The 22,267-nt window shown below is 43.4% G+C and overlaps 1 protein-coding gene and 1 long non-coding RNA gene across 6 annotated transcripts in view; one reads left to right on the top strand and one right to left on the bottom strand.

The window, feature by feature from the left end:
- LOC121685825 (ubiquitin thioesterase zranb1-B-like) overlaps positions 1-22,267 on the bottom strand; it is a 42,729-nt gene that overhangs the window by 19,915 nt on the left and 547 nt on the right. The window contains exons 1-4 of one of the 5 annotated variants that reach the window (XM_042066590.1): positions 8,637-8,974; positions 7,224-7,322; positions 4,605-5,903; positions 154-341 (exon numbers count right to left, since the gene is read on the bottom strand). In XM_042066590.1, the coding sequence (XP_041922524.1) occupies positions 154-341; positions 4,605-5,808 (1,392 nt within the window). In that variant the 5' untranslated portion in view covers positions 5,809-5,903; positions 7,224-7,322; positions 8,637-8,974. Of the gene's footprint in view, positions 1-153; positions 342-4,604; positions 5,904-7,056; positions 7,115-7,223; positions 7,323-8,636; positions 8,975-22,267 lie in introns of those variants that run through there. The other 4 variants (XM_042066591.1, XM_042066589.1, XM_042066594.1 and 1 more) reach the window with 4 other exon arrangements.
- Positions 9,150-9,885, top strand: LOC121685829. The gene is made up of 2 exons (XR_006023452.1): positions 9,150-9,457; positions 9,610-9,885. It is a non-coding gene; the product is annotated as an uncharacterized LOC121685829 (long non-coding RNA).

Genomic DNA, 22,267 nt, shown 5'->3' with positions numbered 1-22,267 from the left:
TATATGCATCTGAAATAAGATTAACCTACTTTGTGTAGAAAACCTATTCTTTGAACATCCTACTGGATGTGTAGAAATCCTATTCTTTGAACAACATGCATAGGAGGACAACATAACTCCATTTCCCATGTGCCATTGCGGTTGCCCTCTCACCTCTGTGAGGAGGACAGCCAGCATATCCTGCCTCTGGAAGCGGATGGCCAAGTGCACCAGTGTGAAGCCAGCGTCAAAGGCGGACGATCGGTTCAGCAGGCGTACCTCGTCTGCGGTCAGCTGACGAGCAATGTCTCCGCCCGACGACTTGTAGGCCTCCACCGCTGCCAGGTCCCCTTCCACGACCCCTAATGAGCAAAGAGCAGCCTGGGTCACATGGTGTGGATGTTGACGTGTGTCTTACTACAGCCATTACAGGTACACAGACACTAGGGTTAGTGCGTTCTTCAGCTTAGTACTTTGTTTAAAACTTAGACACATAGGGCCAAAGAGACTTTAAATAAAAAGCTCTTCTCTTAGGCATCGATTTCATACAGTGGACCAAGCACTTATGAGTCATGACACACACACACAAAAGTCTATTGAATTCCTCTCGTCAGCCCTGTGGAGTCCAGGCTCTGCATAGGTCTCTCTGTCACAGAACAAAGCTAGGGGGACATGCCTCTCCAAACCTGAACCACAAAACACTGACAACTTCTAGCAGCAGCTTCCGCCCAGGACAGTAAATGGCAAACAGTCAGACAGACAGACAGGCAGGTGTCTACAGTGTTCTACAGGAACAGGGCTCTGAAAGGTTCCAGTGGTGGTTTCTATAGTTCTGGAAGTGCCTTCTCTGCACAGCTTAATGTCACAGTACAATACTGCCTGTCATTGTTCCCCCACCACAGCAAGGCACAATGGCCTGCATTTACCAAAAACTCCAGAAATGTGGAGACACAAACAAAAGAGGTTAGTGTTTGCGTTTATGAGTGTGTGTTTCTGTGCAACTGTAGGCTATGTGTTTATGAGAAGGTCTAACTGAGGATTTCTTTGCCCTCTATCTCAGAGCAGTGAAGTGTGTGTGTGTGTCTGTGTGTCAGGTCTGACGTGTGAGGCCTTATGCCAAACCCCCAGTCTGCATTTCTCCTTCCTACCCGCCCAACCCTACTAAGCTAAACTGTGGGCCTGTCTGCTCTTTCCAGTTGCTGTCTGGCTCCCAAAGACAGAGGCACACACACACACAGAGTACCGCAGAGCTCTTCATTTCAAGAATACCAAAACACTGACTACTGAACCACACACACACACACACACACACACACACACACACACACACACTTCTAGTCATTAACAGTCTAGTCTAGCTGCATTTGGTAGTTGCGATCTAGTTTGCAGCACACCTTCAACAAAGAACATTATGTTATGTTTGGTCATAGAACTAGAACTCATGAGGCTCAAGGAGGCTTTGATCTGACACAAGCCATGCCATGGCTTTCTTCTTGTATCTTCTTCTGTCATAGCAGAGGTCAGGTCAACTGTCTGACCTCACTCTTGCCGTAGTGACCGCTGATGGGTTTTCCACAGACAGAAACTTGCCCAGTCAAGAGTGACTGTATGGCTGACTAACACAGAGCTTCGGTCACCATTACAGTAGCCACGTCTTACAATGACACACTACCAGAGCTGTATTCACAAGCTAGCATCACAAGCTAGTTCAACTCCTTGTGTATTAAGTGGAAGTTTCTAAGCAGCCTCAACCTTGGGGTAAAAACTGTCATAAGCGTAGAACTAGTAGACACACAGCTAGTGAAATGGTCAACACAAACTATGAACATCAGGGAGACCAAACAGCCCTGGCTATGATGAGAGCTTGGTGGGAAGCCCAGTTATAACCACATTATAGATAGAATCATATCTGTGCGCTACTTTATTTAGACTTTGCCTATCTACCTCACCAGCCTTTGATTAAGATGGAGAAAATTCATAATCTGATAATACTAATAAAAAAAATCTTCTGTCAGGATCTACTGAAGGCATGTTCATATGCTGAGATATGGGACACATACGGGGCACTTAGTTCCCATCCATTGATCAGTGCTTATAGCAGCAGTGTCTGTAAGTGCACAACCTTTCGTTTTACTATGGGTGTACAAAGGTAATATTCATCTCTTATGACAGAGGTTTTAACAAACGGCTCGTCAGGAAGAAAAATGAAGGAAGGCAATTTGCAGGCCTCATTCCTCTTGGGAAAGGCTAGTTTGCCACAATGCGCACACACACAGAGAGAGAGAGAGAGAGAGAGAGAGAGAGAGAGAGAGAGAGAGAGAGAGAGAGAGAGAGAGAGAGAGAGAGAGAGAGAGAGAGAGAGAGAGAGAGAGAGAGAGAGAGAGAGAGAGAGAGAGAGAGAGAGAGAGAGAGAGCCTCTGTGCCTTTGCAGTATGTGGAGAAGTCTGAGCTCTGTAAAGATAAACAGAGAATGAGTTAGCAGGCTTGGGAGCTCTTAAGCAGAATCACCAGAGCAAGCGATCGGGGTTGCTTCTTTGGTTGTGTGGTCAAACAGACAAGTCAAAATATCTCTCTTTCTCTCTCCCTCACCCTTCAGGTGAAGCAGAACTTGCAGTGCTTTGCAGAATGTTCCCCTGCAGCATAAGAGTGTGTGTGTGTGTGTGTGTGTGTGTGTGTGTGTGTGTGTGTGTGTACACTGAGTATCCTTAGTGACAGTGAGCAGTAAAGAGAGGTAGATTAAACAGGATTACTCAGCAGTCACCTCTACTTAAAAAAAAAACAGTATTTCTAGATAGCATGTCTCTACGAACTGTGTGTGTGTGTTCATGAATAACAAGCTACACACCAAAGACACGGGCCATTCTTCCGGTGTGTCGAACTACAAGCAGGCCCAAGTGCACAAACACGTAGGCTACATACACATTGGTCCGGTATGCTTGTTTATTTCCATCGTGTGCACGGGACTGTTATTTTTATCTACATGCCGGCCATTGCCTAAGCTCCAATACATACTAGGGCTACTCAAGAAGGACAGCCATGTGTGTGTATGTATGTGCATGTTGGACTCCAGGTCCACGACTATAGTGTGTGTCCCCGGTGCATACAGATATAGCCAACAACACTAATCTTTCCATGTTAATGTTTGTGCATTTAGTAATCTGAAGGCCAGTGAAGGATTAAGACCAACTAGTCACCACCGAATCATTGAAGCCACTGTCATGATATGGTATCAAGCACAACCTTGAGCTTGATCAGCTAGGCTAAACTGTTGCTTCTCAATAAAACAAATAGGTCCACTGAAAAGCATTGGGCAACCTTAAGTATGTGGACAATGAGTTGTTGATATCAACAATCTTATTATTAAAGGTGTCAATTTCATTTTAGTTTATAAAAATGTCAAATAACAACACAGGGAATGTACCTTTGACCCAGACACTTGTGAAGCGTGTGTGCGCGCGCGCACACACACACACACACACACACACACACACACACAGCAACCAAATGTCACACAGGGGAGCAACTGCAGACAACACACATCACATTCATAACTTGTATAAACAGAACATCACTAGGGAACACACCAAAACAAACGCCCTGTCACACACTTCAGCCCCAATGCCTCCAAACACAGAGTATCTCTCAGTAGTCACACACACAAACATGTGTAAGATTAGCACAATATCTAGTCTGCAGAGGTGTGTGTTAGTGTGTTACAATAGCACAGCATAAAACACTAAAAAGAGACCCCAAACTAACTGTGCGCTAGGCCAGTGGTTCCCAAACTTTTCCACAACAAGGCCCCCCAAATACCACTAGGTTCTGGCCAAGGCCCCCCAAATACCACTAGGTTCTGGCCAAGGACCCCCAAATACCACTAGGTTCTGGCCAAGGACCCCCTTGATGTGTTATTAAACCCATCGACAATACTACGGCAAATGAAAAAATACATTAAGCTAATCCTAATAATTATTTTAGCCACAAGCACTTCACAATGGAGCATACAGTGTGTAAAAATTGCATTTGGGGCTCTCTGCTATATGAGAGCTATCTAATAGCTCTACTATTAATCCCAGTCATTATCATGGAAAATATAATGTTTAGATATGTAACAAATTATTATAATGGCATTGTATAACAACCCTCACTAATAGGTAGGCTATATTTAAACATTTTCAAATGTATTTGTTGCTTTTATTTTTCCTTCCAACTTGCTGAGGGCCCCCTGGCACCCCCTCGCAGCCCCCACTTTGAAAACCACTGCGCTAGGCTACCAATCATGGAACAGCATAGATTTCCCAGTAAATATACTCTCAGTATCAGGGGTCCATTAGCAGGACTCAAATCTGCCTGTTAATCTAACAAGTAGAAATGACTACAGCATTCAGCAATAGCTAACATCTATCATATTTTAGCCTGGTCCACATTAGTGCTGCAACAATTAATAGCTTTATCGATTAGATGTCATAAACTTCGGTTGACTTAGGTTTTGTTACACTGACCGACACATTTTTTCGCGATTGACATTTTGTAGACCAAACAATGAATCAATCAATTGAGAAAATAATGGACAGATAAATTGATTTTGAGAATAATCATTTTAGCTGCAGCCCAGGTCTACATACCTGCGCAGGCGTTGAGGAAGAGCCAGTCTGTCCTCCTCATGCGGTTCCTGATCTGTTTGAGTTTTTTAAAGTCCACCTCCTGCTCCTCGCTGCCCACCCCTACCCCGCCGGCCGCCAGCTCGATGCGCTGGAACTCCATCGTCCGCAGCTCAGGCTCCGGCGTTCGGCCCGAGGATGGCGGCGAGGCCCGCCTGGTGCCGCCGGACCCGCTGCCACTGCAGCCCACGCCGCCACCTATCCGCCAGCGCTCGCGGTCCTGCTCGTTGACCGTGGGCGAGGAGGTCGTCAGCGGTGGCGGGCTGAGGGCTGAGAGGGGGGTGCCTGCGGTGCCGCCGATGCCCGTGGTGCCAACGCCGACTCCACCGCTGCCAGGCTCACTGGGCTCGGGGGAGCCCCCGGAGGGTGGCGTGAGGTGGTTGGGCCGCGGGTGGTCGCACATGGCACAGCGGCGGCTCTTGGGCCAGTTCTCGTAAGTGCAGGCGGCACAGGGCCAGTGCTGGCCAGTGCCGCCGGGGGGGTGGTGGTGGTGGTGCTGCGTGGCGTTGATCCGGTTGCGGTCGTTGCGCTCCTCGCATGGGTCTGGAGTTTGTGGGGGCTGCTGGGGCGTAGTGGTGGTCGTGGGGGCGGTGGTGGTGGTGGTGGTGGTGGTGGTGGCGATGGCGGAGGGGACTGGGGAGATCCTCTGTTGCAGGGGTTGCTGCTGGGGAGGGACGCCGGGCGTGCTGGAGGTCTGAGGCGTCTCACCGGGACTTCTGGCCCGGGGCGCTGGAGGTGGAGGGGGTGGAGGAGACTGAGCGCCTCCCTGCTGCTGCTGCTGGTGCCTGTTACTGAGACACTGCGTGCAGCGAATGGCGCGAGGCCAGTTTAGGTAGGTGCACATGTGGCAAGACCACTTGGTGATGCTCTCGGGAGCCTCGTCAGCCAAACGCACCCGCGGACGAGCGCTGGAGTCCGGGCAAATGAGCAGGCTGGAGCCTCCTCCGCCCTGCGTGGTGCCCGTCGTGGTAGAGCCCACTCCGACCAGTGCAGGCGGGTCCCAGGCGGGCGAGTGACCGGCGTCCAGTGCCGGGCTGATCTTGTAGGGCTCCTCGGTGATGATGGGACCCCCCGGCCTCTGGGCACGGCACATGGTGCACTTGATGGCGGACGGCCAGTTCTCGTAGGTGCAGTACTCACACGCCCACTTGACGGCCGACTCGCTCATCCTCGCTCCGGCGCCGCCTCGCACCACTTTCCCCTTCCCCGCGGCAGGAGATCACACTGGCCACACACACACACACACACACACACGCTCACACACTGCAGAGGGGAGAGTAAACAAAACAATTAGCCAATACAAGGGAAATGGGCATGGTGCACTACACTCATATTCCATATTAAATTAAAGCATTAGGATACTATGCATTACTTAATCACTCATACAGATCATCCCCAACTTGCAGGAATAGCGTTCAGAGGAAAGTGGGTGAATCAGTCAGTTAGCACTGTGGGATCATTGGAATGCATTAACATATCAATCTTATAATCTTATACAGTATTATATGGCAATTATAGCCCATGGTGCATGAAAAACTTGTCATAGAAGAGATGAGCCTAATTGTGTACACACACACACACACAAACACACACACACACACACACCACAATAAAACAAGACCAACTGGGGCCATATACACTGACTGATTGCACACATCAGAAAAACACACAGGTGGATTACTTACATTCTGTTCAAACAAAACCAGACACTCACAGATTAATAATGATGATGCCAAGATTATAATGAAAAATAAGTATAAGTATAAGTATATATACTCTTTTGATCCCGTGAGGGAAATTTGGTCTCTGCATTTATCCCAATCCGTGAATTAGTGAAACAGACACAGGACACAGTGTACACACAGTGAGGTGAAGCACACACTAATCCCGGCGCAGTGAGCTGCCTGCACCAACAGCGGTGCTCGGGGAGCAGTGAGGGGTTAGGTGCCTTGCTCAAGGGCACTTCAGCCGTGCCTACTGGTCGGGGTTCGAACCGGCAACCCACGGCTGCCCCCTAAAATACTGCCTTGTTGCAAAAGATAAAACAACTACATCACTTCATTTGATCTTTACTACACTCCAAGAGTAAGTAGGCCAAGGTCTATCAATTCTAAGTAAAACAGTTCATTGGGCTTTTAAAATGCCATCAGAATGCCTTTGAAATTAATCATGTGCACTGTGGTCCCCTTAGCGAAACACCAAAGGCACACAACTCAGTTCATAATCCTGTTATCTTCACACAACACATCATTGTAAAGCTTATATTTAGCAATATTAAAAGCAAAGTGTGAGGCATAGGTCATATATCCTCGTCTGCTCCAGTGGCTAATCTTGTTACCCAGTGGCGGTAGGGTGGGCCCAAATAACTGACACAATAACAGTGTTTACATACACAAAAAAAAAGAAAAAAACACACATCTAGACCTACTGTGCGGTTCCAAAATCACAGCTGCTGCACCATGACAGGATCTTTCCTGAAAGTGTTTCCAATTGAGTGAACAACACAAAACAAACAAAGAAACAAAAACACACACACACACACATACACACACACTCTCTAGAACAAAGGCAGGCAGTATTGACCTGGCACTAATGTGCTTCAAGTCACAGAATCGCAGTCGCAGTGAGAAAGGAGCCAGAATGGACCAAGTTTCTTGTCCTGCAACTCCAGTTGCAACCCACCTGAGCACAACACAACAGAGGGCAGTGAAACCCAAAGCCAACATCGGCTGAAGGCTACAACATGCCCCCCCAAAACGACACACACACACAAAGTTGTCATGGCACATCAGAATAGGCTGCTGTCCAACAATAATACTGAGTTTATAGAAAGATCAAATAACCAGCTATTATAGTGTATTACTACTACTATTTTTGAAAAACAGGAAAGGGGTATGGGTCTAGAAATTACCCTTTTTTTCTCAATCACATACAGATCATGTTCTGGGTGACCTATCCACAGACCTTTGCATAAATCTGGTATGTTATTAACGCAAAGGCAGCAATTAATGCATTCCTTTCCTGGTCTGTTTCAACAGGTATGTTGATCAAAGTTTTTTGTAAGTCCTTCTTTTCAGATAAAGTTGCATAGGTGTATTGCTATATGTTATGTATTCCAGGGAACTCAACTGGTTATGAAACATTCAAAAATTCCTTGTAAATGCTCGCACTACGGAGGAAGAGGGGTAGAGAGGACTATGGACAAGTGCAGGCTCTTACCTGCCTGCTGCCAAATATTTTTTTTTAATCTAACGATTACAACAATTATGGACGATACATGATTTCAATTAGTAGTGAACTGTGGTCACAAACTATTAACCAGAGTAGCGAACATGAGAGAAAAGTAATAATCGATTTGGCTGCAAGGATGGAATGTAGTGTTTCAAAACAACTGGGAAGCACACGCCTCACTCACATGGATGTAGGCTATCTCCATGTAGCCGATCACTGTTAGCAATTACAACTTCCACTGGTGGTCTGCCCTGGGCAGCTTACGTTACTTGGGGACATTACAACGAAGACCATAAAGTTTAGTCGACCCTTTGCTCGAAATTCAACACAATGGTGAAAGACAACCACTGCCAACTACGGATAGCAACGCGATTAAAATAACAACAGGGCCAGTGCATACCAGGCGGTTGCGTGAAGAAACTCCAATGATATGAGGGCACCTCCACTTGGGAACGAGCGACAGGTAATCATGCGATCTATCTGCTTAGGTAATGCGTGGTGCTTCAAGTAAGTTAGCTATTCCTATCGCTGCAGGGGTCTCTTCTAATGATCTCGGCGCGCTATTTGTCACAGTTCTGTCGTGTTTTACCTGTTCCGTGCATGAAAAGTGCAGACTACAAAACACTTAATCTAACCATGAAAATGGAAAATGATGTGGACCGAAGAAGGTTGCACTGTGGACTGTTTTAAATACCCTGTCAATACCAGGGATTATCGCTCGGTAGCTAACTTGGTATAAATAATTGATTGGAACACTGGCCTTACCTTTTCCTGTTTATGTACTCTTCTCTTTGCAACCACAAGTCCTTTGCAGCACCGATATGTTCCTCTGGCCTTACAGCCTTTTCCGAACGCAACCCAATCCGCACCAACCCTGTCCAGTCCCACACCGAGTTCCCCCTACACCCTCATTTCTCTAACAGCACCATATTTACGTTTCCTCCGCACTTCCCAGTTCGGCGATAGCCGTACATTGTAGCCCAAATAGACAGTATTCAAGGCCGTGTTTCTGTGGTTTAAATTATTTTAATCCCCATCTCTGACCGCCGAGCTGTCTAAGTCTAATGGCGGCGATGGGGAAACGGGAAAAGCCAAAATAAACCTACTCCACAGAGACGGGAGGAGGGTTATCACCTGGATTCGCCAGCTAAGCTGATTGGATAATTTTCTGTGTACCTCGCACTGACCTATGAGGAACTACCTCTTTCGTTGCCAATGGGTAAAGGGCTTTGTTGCGCCAGCCTTTGATGTCGACGAATTATGAAACTGTAACCCTTATTCGCCGTCTTGGCTCACTGTGATAGGCCTAAAGAAAAGGTTCATGTATCTCGTCTTGAGCCACAATGGCGCTTGTTTCATGTTGCTAAAGGAATGATGTCATCGCTACAGAAATTTCTACCGCAGCAATATCTGCAGTGACAAGAGAGAACTGGTGTAGTTCTTTCACTAAAGACAGACTAGACAAGTCTATTCTGCTTGAACGATTTAAACCAATGTCGATAACTACCAGTGCAATTATCCGCGCAACGTTATGGTGGTAGTTGTTTCACAAAATCACTAATGGGAATTGACTGAAGCACTATGTGGTAGGTTGAATTTATGAAATAATCCCTTTGGCTTTTGATGTTGGTCTACGGAATCTGCGCATTGCACAGGTCATTCGGACCTTGTCTTTCGATTATGCCAAACAAGCACTGCATCGACCAGCTGTTTATTTGTTTACATGCTGAACCTTCAGAATGACGTCATCAACGATGTGGCTATGAGTCCTGTCACCACGAACAGCGGTCGGAGACCCAGTCGTAGCCTACTTTGGTAAAGGTGTTTTTTCCCCCATTCTATTGGACAAATATAAATATCCTGATGTCTTCTAAAATTAACGGATTAGTAGGCCTATAACACTTTTTGAAGCTTACTCTGATGAAATGTTGCTAGTCTAGAACTATTCCCATGCAGTATATTTCTGGTTTTAAGAAAGCTGTGCACCAATAAAACAATATAGGCCTAAGTTCCATATGCTTAATTCAAAGTCTATTTTTCTTGTAAAATGTTCTTTCATAATTATGATTATTTTAGTAGACCCCATAGGCTAGTTTAAAGTCTATCACTGTTTATATTTTTGTAGTCCACTATTAAAACATTGAACCTTGAACATCTAGTTAAATTGCAAAATAACATAATATTGCTAGTCAACATGAAGCCTGTCAAAATTCTGTAATAGAATATATACATATTGCATATTATAATGGAGTGGAATGGAAATTTCTAAGTGACCCCAAACTTTTGACCGGTAGTGTAGTCCTACAGAATACCTTCTAATGTCTTATCATGTTGTCATCTCACACAGCTATAACACAATAGACACGTCAGGGTTTATTGTTATGCATCAAACCCATATGTACCAATATATTGCTAAAACTCCAATGGAAGTATCATTATTCAACTGATTGAATGGCAAACTGGTTTAAGTTACTGTTACAGGCTCACTTGGATTGAAGTCTAACAATAATGAAAGGAAAGCACATGGATTGTAGTCAACAAAAGCAAATTGTGTTCAGGCAATGGTGTTATCAAAAAAATAATAATGCATTTGAGACCTCAAAGAACCTTTCTACTCGGCCAAAAGCTTTGTTATATTTATATGATGCATCATGGTAAATAGTAAATGTAAATCAGGTTTCTAGGCCAAGTATACTTGCGTATACAAGGAATTTGGTCTCTGCATTTATCCCATCCGTGAATTAGTGAACAGAGCACACAGTGAACACAGAGTGAGGTGAAGCACACACTAACCTGGAGCAGTGAGCTGCCTTGCTACAGCGGCACTCGGGGAGCAGTGAGGGGTTAGGTGCCTTGCTCAAGGACACTTCGGCCGTGGATGTGAGCAGTGCTCAACCTCTTCCCCTGCCCACATTTTTCCTATAGGTCGGGGCTCGAACCGGCAATCCTTCGGTGCCAAGCCCAAAGCACTAAACAGTAGGCCACGGCTGCCCCTTAAAGGTCACGCACATAATACATTATAACACACATAATACATCATAACTTGATTCAAGGCTCCTAAATATGTGCAAGTAACAATGCATCTTTCTGTAATCACCTAAATAAAGGCAACTTACTTGCAATATATGTTCACTACAGTCTTATTATTCTGAGAGATTTGAAGTAACACAATATATAGTGTATATATATATATATATATATATATATAAGTATATACTCTTTTGATCCCGTGAGGGAAATTTGGTCTCTGCATTTATCCCAATCCGTGAATTAGTGAAACACACTCAGCACACAGTGAGCACACAGTGAGGTTAAGCACACACTAATCCCGGCTGAGTGAGCTGCCTGCAACAACAGCGGCGTTCAGGGAGCAGTGAGGGGTTAGGTGCCTTGCTCAAGGGCACTTCAGCCGTGCCTACTGGTCGGGGTTCGAACCGGCAACCCTCCGGTAACAAGTAATGAGTTTGAAGCTGTAGATATACCGCATAGCATTACAAAATATGATTGTCGCTCAGTCCTGTACATCCTCTCTGCGAAAATAAATCAGGCTTGTCAATTTATCTCCATCTCCTACTCTTACAACTTTTGTGTATGCTTGTACGTGCGTGCATGTGTTTGTGTGGATGTGTGTGTGGATGCGTCATGCATGCGTGTGTGTGTGTCAATGTCTCCATCTCTTATAGAGCCTGACCAATATGGGATTTTGAAGGCCGATACAGAGTTCGATATTTGAGTTTTTCAAAAATTGATAGTCATTTTTAACAAGCACAATGTAAAAATGTTCTCCCATAACAAGGTTATAATCAAGGTGAGACATTATGTATTTGAATAGGCCTAACTATCGAGTTTCCTAATGAAAGGCTCTTCATATACAGTATATATTTAAGAAATAAACGAGTGTATAGAATAGAAAGAATAGTAAGAATAAAAGGGGTCTTTGTTCTGTGATAACCACATTGCCACAATCTAGGTTACATTGTGAACAGTTTATGCTTAATGACTCTCCCTTTATGCAAGCAAAACATTTTACAAGTATGATCAGTTTGGCCTACTTTACTTTTAGCCTTTGTAGCCTAAACCATGCTTTTCCTTAATGCTTGTTGAAATGCAAGAAATTGAAGACTGAAATTTGGGAGTAGTCTAGTGAGGGAATGAACGTTAGGTCAGATGCTCACATGTATTTCGTGTTGACTTTTTGTGGTCTTAATGCAACATTTTACAAAGCACTGACAGGGCTACCAAGGACTGTGAGCAAGTCAACAGCAGAAAAACCTATTTAGCAAGCAGAAATGTCCCAGCCCAGTGTTTAGGATGCATCGTAGACAGGTATCTTCCATCAGCAAATCATCCCATTAGCGAATGTTAGCATTGTGGCTAACTAACGATCCTGTCAGTATGGTCAGAAAAGAATGGGATGACAGTCGAAATAGACAATGAGCGTGGTTCCATGCAGCCTGCACACGCATATTCGGTTTATTTCCAATAAACTGATTCAAAACCGGTTTCGAAGCGGTTTATATTGGGAATAAACCGAATATGTGTGTTTTTTAAACACCTTATTCTGATTGAAATGAACCGAAAAAGGCCATATTCTGTTTACTAATAAACCGTTTGCACACCCTAGCATATGCCTGTTTTAAACGGAATATTGGGTCATGAAAACACCTTAAACGGAATATGCTCCCAGAAGGAAGAGTGTTGTAGGCCTGCACATGCTATATTTGCGCAGAATTAGGATAAAATTAACTAATTGTCTCTCACGCACTACTGTGTGTCTTGCAGCAAGACGCTGCACCATCTGGTGGACAAACTATGTAACACCACTACTGGAAATGCAGCCTAAATGAAGGATCAATCAATATTCAGTTTTCCTTTACTGAATTTAAAATGATTTATCGGCCATTATAGTTGCCGATACGATAGTACGCTTGCATGTGCGTGCCCGTGTGTGTTTGTGGATGTTTGTGCATGTGTGTGGATGTAAGTGGATGTGTTCGGCAGGGTTCTCAAGTCTTACACGTGAGACACACGCAATTCAACAAGTTCACACGCCACACCTTGCATTTCTCACGCAGAAATATTACTAGGGATGTCAAGGTATCTGCATAATTATTAGAGAACGCGCAGGGATACGAGAGGATATCTCGCAGGGTTCAGAACTAGCGCACCACTCACCAGCAAAAACATAAATAGCCACCGACATCCATTCAAAAAATAGTGTTCGTTGTATCCGGGTAAAATTCCAAAAAATGACATCCCCTCCCTGAAACCACGTTATGTTTGTGCGCTGATGTGGGGTTACACGTTTAAGATATTTTTATTCAGAAATTCAACTGTTTGTCATTTTGGTAAACCAGCCTACTTATGGCACTTTAACAGTGTGTGTAAATCAGGCCTTTCTACGAACACTTGTAGGCCTATATAGCTTACTTTATGGCCAAATTATTTTCCTATTTATAAACTAAACTAAACTTTGTGTAACCCAGACATCAGCAACGTTCATTTTAGTGAAGGACACTTTGTTCAGACCAATTTGTTCGTTCAATTTTTTGGGGGATTTGTAAAACTATATATTTTTGGAATCCTTACAAACTGAAGAATCAGAAAATCTTTGGTTGACAATTTTTAGAAGTCATTACTGCAGTCATTTTAGGACCTGAAAACGGTGTACTATTACACTAAAAACGCCATAGGCTAATTTGCTGATATCTTGCAGAGTTGAAATTAAAGTAAATCTGTGGTAAAAAAAAATTGAGGAAAAGTTGTTATACAGCATTTTTAGATAGTTCAAAGGGTCCTTAATACAAATCCACCGTATAACATTTAAATCAGGTCCCCAGTGTCTCTGAAGTTTCATTCAAAAATGGATGCCTTGCTCTCAGGCGAGAAAATACTGGTATAGGGTAAAAATTGTAACTTTTATGTATCACCACAAAACTTTCCCAGTTTTTCAGTAGTAAGTATTTTTTGCATTACAAGTTTTCTGAAATGTAATGTTTAAATGTGCAAATAAGGCTTAATCTACTGAAATATGCACTAATGTGCACAAATTTCCAAACTTGATATGGTACATATTGGATGAAGCCTTAAAAATTAGCATTGCTGTTTAATGATATAATAGTAGCCAGCAAGTAAAGAAGGTCCCTCTAAACACCATGGAGGTGTTAGGCAGCATGCTAGAATCCTGGATATTTTGTTTTATTGTCTTAATGGAGATGCTTAGCTGAAAAATTGTGTACTTCAGTATGCATGTTCAGAAAGCATGTTCAAAAATATATTGAACCATCGTGAATTTTCAACATGGTGGCCGTGGCAGCCATTTGTCAACATGGCCATCTGTGGCAACTGTTTTCAGCAAGGCAGTGGGCGAATATCCGGAAGTGGAGTCTGGTGCAGCAGCAACGAGGCAAATCCTCAACACACTACAAGCATTCTTTGCGTGCCCATCGACTCATATGTGGCTCTGTACAAATTAGTTCTGGAGGATTTCTTAATGGAAAACCCACAACTGAGAGATGTTTGCTGGCGGGCAACAGAGCAAGTTGAATCGGCCTGCTCTGAGAAGGACAAATCCACCAAGGTTGAGTGCACAAATGCAGGCTAACGGTACATTCCTTGAAGGTTTGACTAATGCAGAATTTGTGAAATCATTAAATCAGTGGGAAGCAAAGAAAGCTAAAAATACAATTTTCAGATCCATCATGAACTACTTGCATCGAGTGGAGACAATCCTCATTTTGTGGCAGCTTCTCGCCACTGCTGATCTTGCACTCCATTTTCAGGCTGCAGAAGGACTTAGCAAACTTTTCTTTGCATTTGACAAAAGAGCAGACCATGCATGCAAACATCTCAACTAGGACCTAGTGAGATAAATAGAAAGCATCAGGCAATAAACAAGATAAAGGCTGCCATACTCAGTCATGGCAATCCAGTTACTGCTGAAGGTGACCGGTTGTACAACATGATCACACATGCCTATGTCCCACAAGAATTTGTAACACAAATCTTGAGTGTTGATGCAACTGGACAGAAATTGTATGAAAATCAACATACAAGGCTGATTCTTTCAAGCATATCACAACGCAGAAAAGAAGACGAGGAATCCCTATCCAGTACCAAATTAGAGATGATACAAACATCAAGAACATTCTGATGAGCCGTTTACTCTCCCATGACCAGACAAAGGCAGATGTCACAGAGTATCTGGCATCAAAGACCATTGAATGCAGTAATAACAACCCCAAGCTCATCATATCCTCTGCTGCAGGACACTCAAATAGCAATGTCCAACTGCACCTTGAAACAACCAACCATGAAGAAGCAGACACCTTGTTGATTAATCATGCAGTTTTGGCATCACATCGCAACCCCTCTGATGCAAAGCTGATGTTCTTCTGTCCTGACACTGATGTTCTATTAGTCATAGCAAACTATAAGAGTCTGTTGAAAGATACTTGTATTTCAATGACATCTGGGATTCTGCAGGTGGAACAAATTTGGACAACTTTAGGTGCATATTGTTCCAAGTCTTTTCATGCATTCACAGGAGCAGACAACACCGGGCGTTTTTCTGGAATAGGAAAGACCACTTGGTTCAACATCTACTTGAAAGCAGGTGATTGTGTCCTCAATGCTCTACAGATGCGTTCACCAAAAAGTGAAGTAACAGAGGATCAGCTATCTACTTTGGCTAAGTTTGTATGTGCTGCATACTTACCAAAAGTAGGTCCAGATTGACAATATCCCAGAATTGAGATGGTATCTTTTCTGCAAGCACATGGCAGAGAGTGACAAGCTTCCACCCACATGTGCTGCTCTGAAAGAGCATGTCCTGAGAGCCCATGTTCAGGCTATATAACTTTTCAATTACAGTGATGATGACAGCAAGGATGATAGGGATGTATAAACTGTTTTTTGGTGCTTTGGATGAGTACGAGGAGTAGGGGAAGGGGAATGTTAGTATCCCGAAAAAAAAAAAAGCGAGTAGAGTCGAGTTGAGCTGATACCATGCAGTGGAAAAGCCCCATCCCAGATAGCAAAATCAGATTGGCAGATAGCGGACCGCTGGTGGTATGCCACCGGTGGCGTGCCATTGTGGTCCGCCGTTGGACCGCTCTTTAAATTTAACTTGTCATAAATATTAAGAAAAGTTAATGAAATGATATATGGAGTATAACTAAACAAATGAAAAAGATTTTAGACCAATAGTGGCAAAATATTGGGCAATCTGTCTGCAACCTGCCAATGGACCACCAGCCAATGGACCGCCAGCAATGCACCGGCAGTGGGGGGGGGCTACAATAGGAAAAAATAAATAAATAAATAAAAAGAACACACTAAAACAAAACACAACATATAATAAAATAAAGATGTCCTCCAACGAGGGGGGTGGTGGGTAAAAAAACAAACAACAAAAACATAACATTAAGGCAGCTATTTGGCAGTAAAATATAAAACAAAAACTCTAATATGGGTCAATGATCATCTAAATCTATTTGACATGATTTCTTGCCATTTAACTTGACATTTTGACAGCTAGAAATTAAATTCTAGGTAATCCTGGAGATGTAAGATTGAGAAATTAGTATTTGAAGGCGGCCATTTTGAAAATCCAAGATGGCCGCCATATTGACCTTGGAAAATTGTCAACCAAACATTTTCTGATTCTTCATACTCTAAGGTTTCCAAAAATATATAGTTTTCATAATCCCCCAAAAAATTTAACGAAATTACACAAGGAAATTGACTATTTTATACGACCTATCAATCGTGGCTGCCTGCATTTTCCCTGTCATCACGGCTGCAACTTTCGCACTCATTTGTGCTTTTTAGCGCCGTGTTCATCAGGTCCCGGGACACCCGTCTGAGCCTCCATTAACCAGGTCAACAATGAATGAAATTAGCTTATTATCAATGAGTGTTATCAATGTGAGCGAGTATACTACACATATTTTTTTTACTAAAGATACAGGACTGCTGCAGACAATGAGCTGCCAACCACCATAATGTAATATAGCAAACCAAAATAATGAACTTGCTGTCCTTTTCAAATATAATAATCTTGACGGTGGGATATTCTATGGCTCACCAATTTACGAGATATAGGCCTACAGTATGTACTGAGTGACTAAATATCAAAAGTTATTTCTACTGACATGCCTGGTGACATAAAAACACAAATGGTTTCCCCTTGATATAAAGGCTGACATAAGATACATAAGCTATGCAAGACGGGTACAAATCCAAGACTGTCCTGGAAAATAAACAAAAACAAGATATAGGATGTATAAATTCAAGGTCTCAAAGTGTTAATGCTTCTTAGATAGATAGATAGATAGATAGATAGATACTTTATTGATCCCCATGCAGGGGAAATTCAAGGTCTCAGCAGCATACAGACAACACATACACATTCTTTAACAACAGAAAAAGTAATTAAACAACAAACAGTGAGGCAGAAAGACAGTGGTAAAAGTGGCTAGTGGACAGACAGTATCCAAACATGGAGGGGGTGAAGAGGCAGACAGACTATGCAGAGAAGTCTCTTCGCCCCGCATCCTTCTTCCTTGTGCTTCCTCCCCAGCATACTACTGCATAGAAGAGGACGCTGGCAACAACAGACTGGTAGAACATCCTGAGGAGCTTGCTGCACACACTGAAGGACCGCAGCCTCCTCAGGAAGTACAGCCTGCTCTGCCCTTTCTTGTAGAGTGCATCAGTGTTGGCTGACCAGTCCAGTTTATTGTCCAGGTGGAGACCCAGATACTTGTAGGTGCTTACCACCTCCACATTGACCCCATCAATGTGGACTGGTAGCAGAGTGGGCTTAGACCTGCGGAAATCCACCACCGTCTCCTTGGTCTTTGAAGTGTTGAGTTGAAGATGATTGAGTTTGCATCATTGCACAAAGTCCTCCACCAGGCTCCTGTACTCCTCCTCCTGCCCGTTCCTGATACACCTCACAATTGCAGTATCATCAGAAAACTTCTGCATGTGGCATGACTCGGTGTTGTAGCAGAAGTCAGATGTGTACAGGGTGAACAGGACTGGAGAGAGTACAGTTCCCTGTGGCGCTCCGGTGCTGCTGATCACAGTGTCAGAGAGACAGTTCTTCAGTCTGACGAACTGTGGTCGCTTGGTCAGTTAATCTGTAATCCAGGTTACCAGGTGAGCGTCCACACCCATCTGCAAGAGCTTGTCTCCCAATCTGAGGGGATGGATGGTGTTAAAAGCACTTGAGAAATCAAAGAACATGATTCTCACAGCACTTTTCCCCTTGTTTAGGTGGGAATGTGTCCTGTGTAGAAGATAAGTGATGGCATCGTCCACGCCTACTTTCTCCTGGTATGCAAACTGTAACGGGTCTAGTGCATGGCGTACCTGGGGTCTGAGCATACCTAAGACCAATCGCTCCATTGTCTTCATCACATGTGATGTAAGATCGACAGGTCTGTAGTCATTAAGCTCACTAGGGTGTGGCTTCTTAGGGACAGGGGTGAGACATGATTCTTTCCAAAAATCTCACCAGAAGTTGTTATTTAAGGGGTTATTTTTTTTTTTTAAATTCTTCTGGGGGAGCATGCCCCCAGACCTAACTAAGCTGAGTTACCAACCTTTTGAATTTCACATCTGTGCCTGGGGGGCCCATTTCACATCTGATAATCCGCCCATGTGTGCACACCTTTTGCTACATAGTGCGCAAGTTTTACGCACTTATTATTATTTTTTTTTTTTTTTTTTTTTTTGCATGCCCAAATTTCCGTCAACGATTCCCGGGACACTGAAAGACCGGGGTACACGAACCTTGGTGGGCATGTAACCCTACATGGATAGCATGGAACCATCGTTTTTCGTTTTGATCTGTAGCCCCCCCCGCTGGACTGGACCCCCTGAAAGGAGGGTAGGGCAGACACAGTTCTCTGTGAATATCTTGAGAAATGTAGGGCCTAGGATGACCAATCTTTTTCCGTATGTTTGCCTCCAGGGGTCATGTTAACCCATTTCATGTGCACACATGTGCACAAACAGATACACACGCACACACATACATTCACAGTAATCATACGTATGACACATACTCACACAGTAGACATATGTACGCATGCATGCACAGGCACATACGCAGGCACACACACACATAACATAAACATGTACATGCACACAATTCAAGAATTTCTCAGAATTATGAACAGGCAAGATGGAGGTGGGGTTGTATAAAATGAATTTTACATGTGAAATCTATGAACTAATCATGTTTTGGTACTTGTTGTCTAGCAGATACCAGTGAGAATTGAGTGTGGATAATGCAATTTAGTGAGACAGTTAGAATCATATAGGCCTTTCAGCGTGATTTATTTTTGTGGAAAAAATGTGCTGGACTGGGCGGCGGTCATATTTTGTACCGCTCGGCGGTACATCTAGTTTTAATAAATGGTGCACTCATCTTAGTAAATAATGCACTTACTTTATTCAATTCTACACACAAGCGAAACATTTTAGTGAGTGAGTGCCCCCCCCCCCAAAATCTCACTCCAAGCTGAGCTCAAAACTTGAGAGCCCTGCGTTCGTGTGTGTGTGTGTGTGTGTGTGTGTGCGCTTGTGTGTTTATGTGTGTGTTTTTGTGAGTGTACAATCCTTCACTCAACACCACCATCAACAGGCTGATGGGTGTACAGTCACTATACTAAATGTACACATAAATTCATTTATTTTATACCCCCTGCCCTTTTTCTTGTTTTTGAACTGAACAAAATGAACATAGTGTGTCTCCTCCCAACTAGAGGGGACTTCATAGCCAACATGCACATGGGTCAACCACAGTTAGTCATGGTAGGCCTTGGTGATGGGCCACATCATTTTGTCTTAAACATTATATTCTTAGATACTTTCCACCTTTACAATAACGTAAAACTCCAACATTTTTAAATAAAATAATACATGTGTATGTAAGAAAATGCAGACAAGAGAACAGACCACTCTGGCAATGCTGAGGATCATCATCCTTTTATTACCCTCAAAATGGAAGAATGTGAGGGCCTTTCCGTTCGGGCAACCAGTCGGACTGTCCTGTGTGGCGTCCTTGATTAGGATAAGAGCAGCTGGGGGGGGCAGTCCCATTTCGTATGGAGATTAAATGCAGGAGGCGAAGTGTGATGCCACTCCCACACTCCAAACCCCTCACAGCTACATTCTACATTCATCATAGTTTGTTTACTCTTACATTACGTTTATTATTATTTACTTTTTTTTACATTTGCTTCCAGTGATCAAATAGAAACCGTTTCCATTCTTGGTTAAGTGATTTGTAAAATAAAATAGCGCAATGGTGCGATTTCAAAGAAAACAACACAGAGGGAGAGAGAGATAAGGGGAAAAAATAAAAATCACATTTGGGTTACCATTCCTCTTTGTAAAGCCCCTCTGCATTGAAAATGCAACTTAATTCTTAACTCCACCAAGAAAGAGAAAAAAAAAGTTAAGACAGTCAGTTTTCACGGTAGCACCGACTCGACACAAATAACCTCGGTCCTCAAACACTTTCCCATGCTTCGCTCATGCAGCATAATTTTTTGTGCTACAGCTTTAAACACACACACGCGCACCCACACACACGCACACACACACACACGCACACCTGTACTGTGGTTATGCTTTAAGACATTTACAGTTCCATCAAATATTGTTTTTATGGACCAGCCACACCAGAGGCAGTGCTTAACACTAATTAGGGGGGGGGACACCTATATGTTTCAAAGGCTTTTACAGTAGATCATCATGGCGATTGTAAAGCACATGTTTACATGCCATGATACTAGACATACCCCAAGACAGACCTCAGAACCACATCAGTCCTCATCATTTGTCTGTTTTGCTGACCAGCTCAGAGTGGAGTATGAGGCACCAGTGGATAATGCCTACACTTGCCGGCCATTGATCAGCTGGAGGTCCTTCTTCAGATCCAATCGTTATTAACGTATCTCTCCTTCACATTGCTCACTTAGCTTTTGTTTTCTTTTACCAAAAAAATATTATCCTGGAAAAAAAGAAAAACTCCTAACATTCGACAAACTCTTGGAGTAAGCTTGAGTCATTGTCCAGGAAGATATTCCAAAACATCTGCAAGCAGTTGAGTTGTAAGCTAGCGATACCTTAATGAAGAGCAACTGACCAGGAAGCATCCAAGTGTGCAAGTCAAACGTGTCTCGTGTCTAGAGGAACAGTATGGAGGTGGGGGGAGTGTTTAAGGCACGGTTGTTATATGGGGAGAGAGTCTGTCTGTAGGGGCATTATGTAGGCATGCATCCTCCTTCCAGCCATAAGCCCAATCCAGCCACCTGTTTGGATTAGTCAGCCACTGGCTTTGGTTAAGGGAATGCATGACCTGACTGCCTGCCGTCTGTCATTGATTAGATGCAAGGGTTTCTTTACACGGGAAAACAAAATGCACATTTTAACACGTTTTAGACTGCACTAACTAACTTAATCGATCTACACACACAAAAAAAAGAAAACTAGTAACCTCTCCTGCCTCAAACCAGCAGGACAAAGAACCATGTCAAACACATCAATGTTGACTTCCTTTTTTGTTTCCTGGTCAGTAAGAGCCCTATTGATCGGACTGCATGTGGGGTCTGACTGTCTGTGGTGAGATCGGTCCTGACCTTAAAAACACATCTACTGAACCTCATTATGTCCCTCCCAAATTTGTCTATGCAAACCAGGAAGTAGACAATGGTGTTGAAAACTGGCAAGCTGAAGCACGGGTGGGTTAGTAAAGCTACAGTAGAGCGTGTGCGTGTGTGTGTGTGTGTGTGTGTTTGTACCCTTATGTTGGGAAGTGCCACAGAGGCACACCACAGTTAGTCAACTCCTGCGGTCGACGCACAAGCAGAGCAGATGAACTCGTCTTGAGAGCAACGAAACAAGAACAGCTCAAGCAGCGTGCAGCAGAAGAGCAGAGCAACATCAACCGCTGGGGAGGAATAAACAAAGACTAACGCCAAAACAAGTCTTCTCATCAGGTGACGATTACAGTTCATCACTGTTACTCGCATGCCCACCCCCATTCCCCTACCAATAAACAGGAAAATGACATGAATCGATGGTGCCAAAGACTAGAACTTTGATCAAACCTCTCTTTGTTACGCCATCTAAACAGGCCACTGGATGGGGACAAACAGATTTTCAATAATAAAAACTGCACTAAGGACAGTCAGTAGTCCAACCTCTGCAACGTGCAGGTGATTTATATGTAGTGGATCGATATTATATATATATATATATATATATATATATATATATATATATATATATATATATATATATATATATATATATATATATATCAAGTATATATATATATCTATTTATATATTTCTGTTTGCCACTGAATAAAG

The sequence above is a fragment of the Alosa sapidissima genome, chromosome 16 (genome assembly GCF_018492685.1).
Source record: "Alosa sapidissima isolate fAloSap1 chromosome 16, fAloSap1.pri, whole genome shotgun sequence".
NCBI lineage: Eukaryota > Metazoa > Chordata > Actinopteri > Clupeiformes > Clupeidae > Alosa > Alosa sapidissima.
This window is presented reverse-complemented; position numbering and strand designations above follow the sequence as displayed.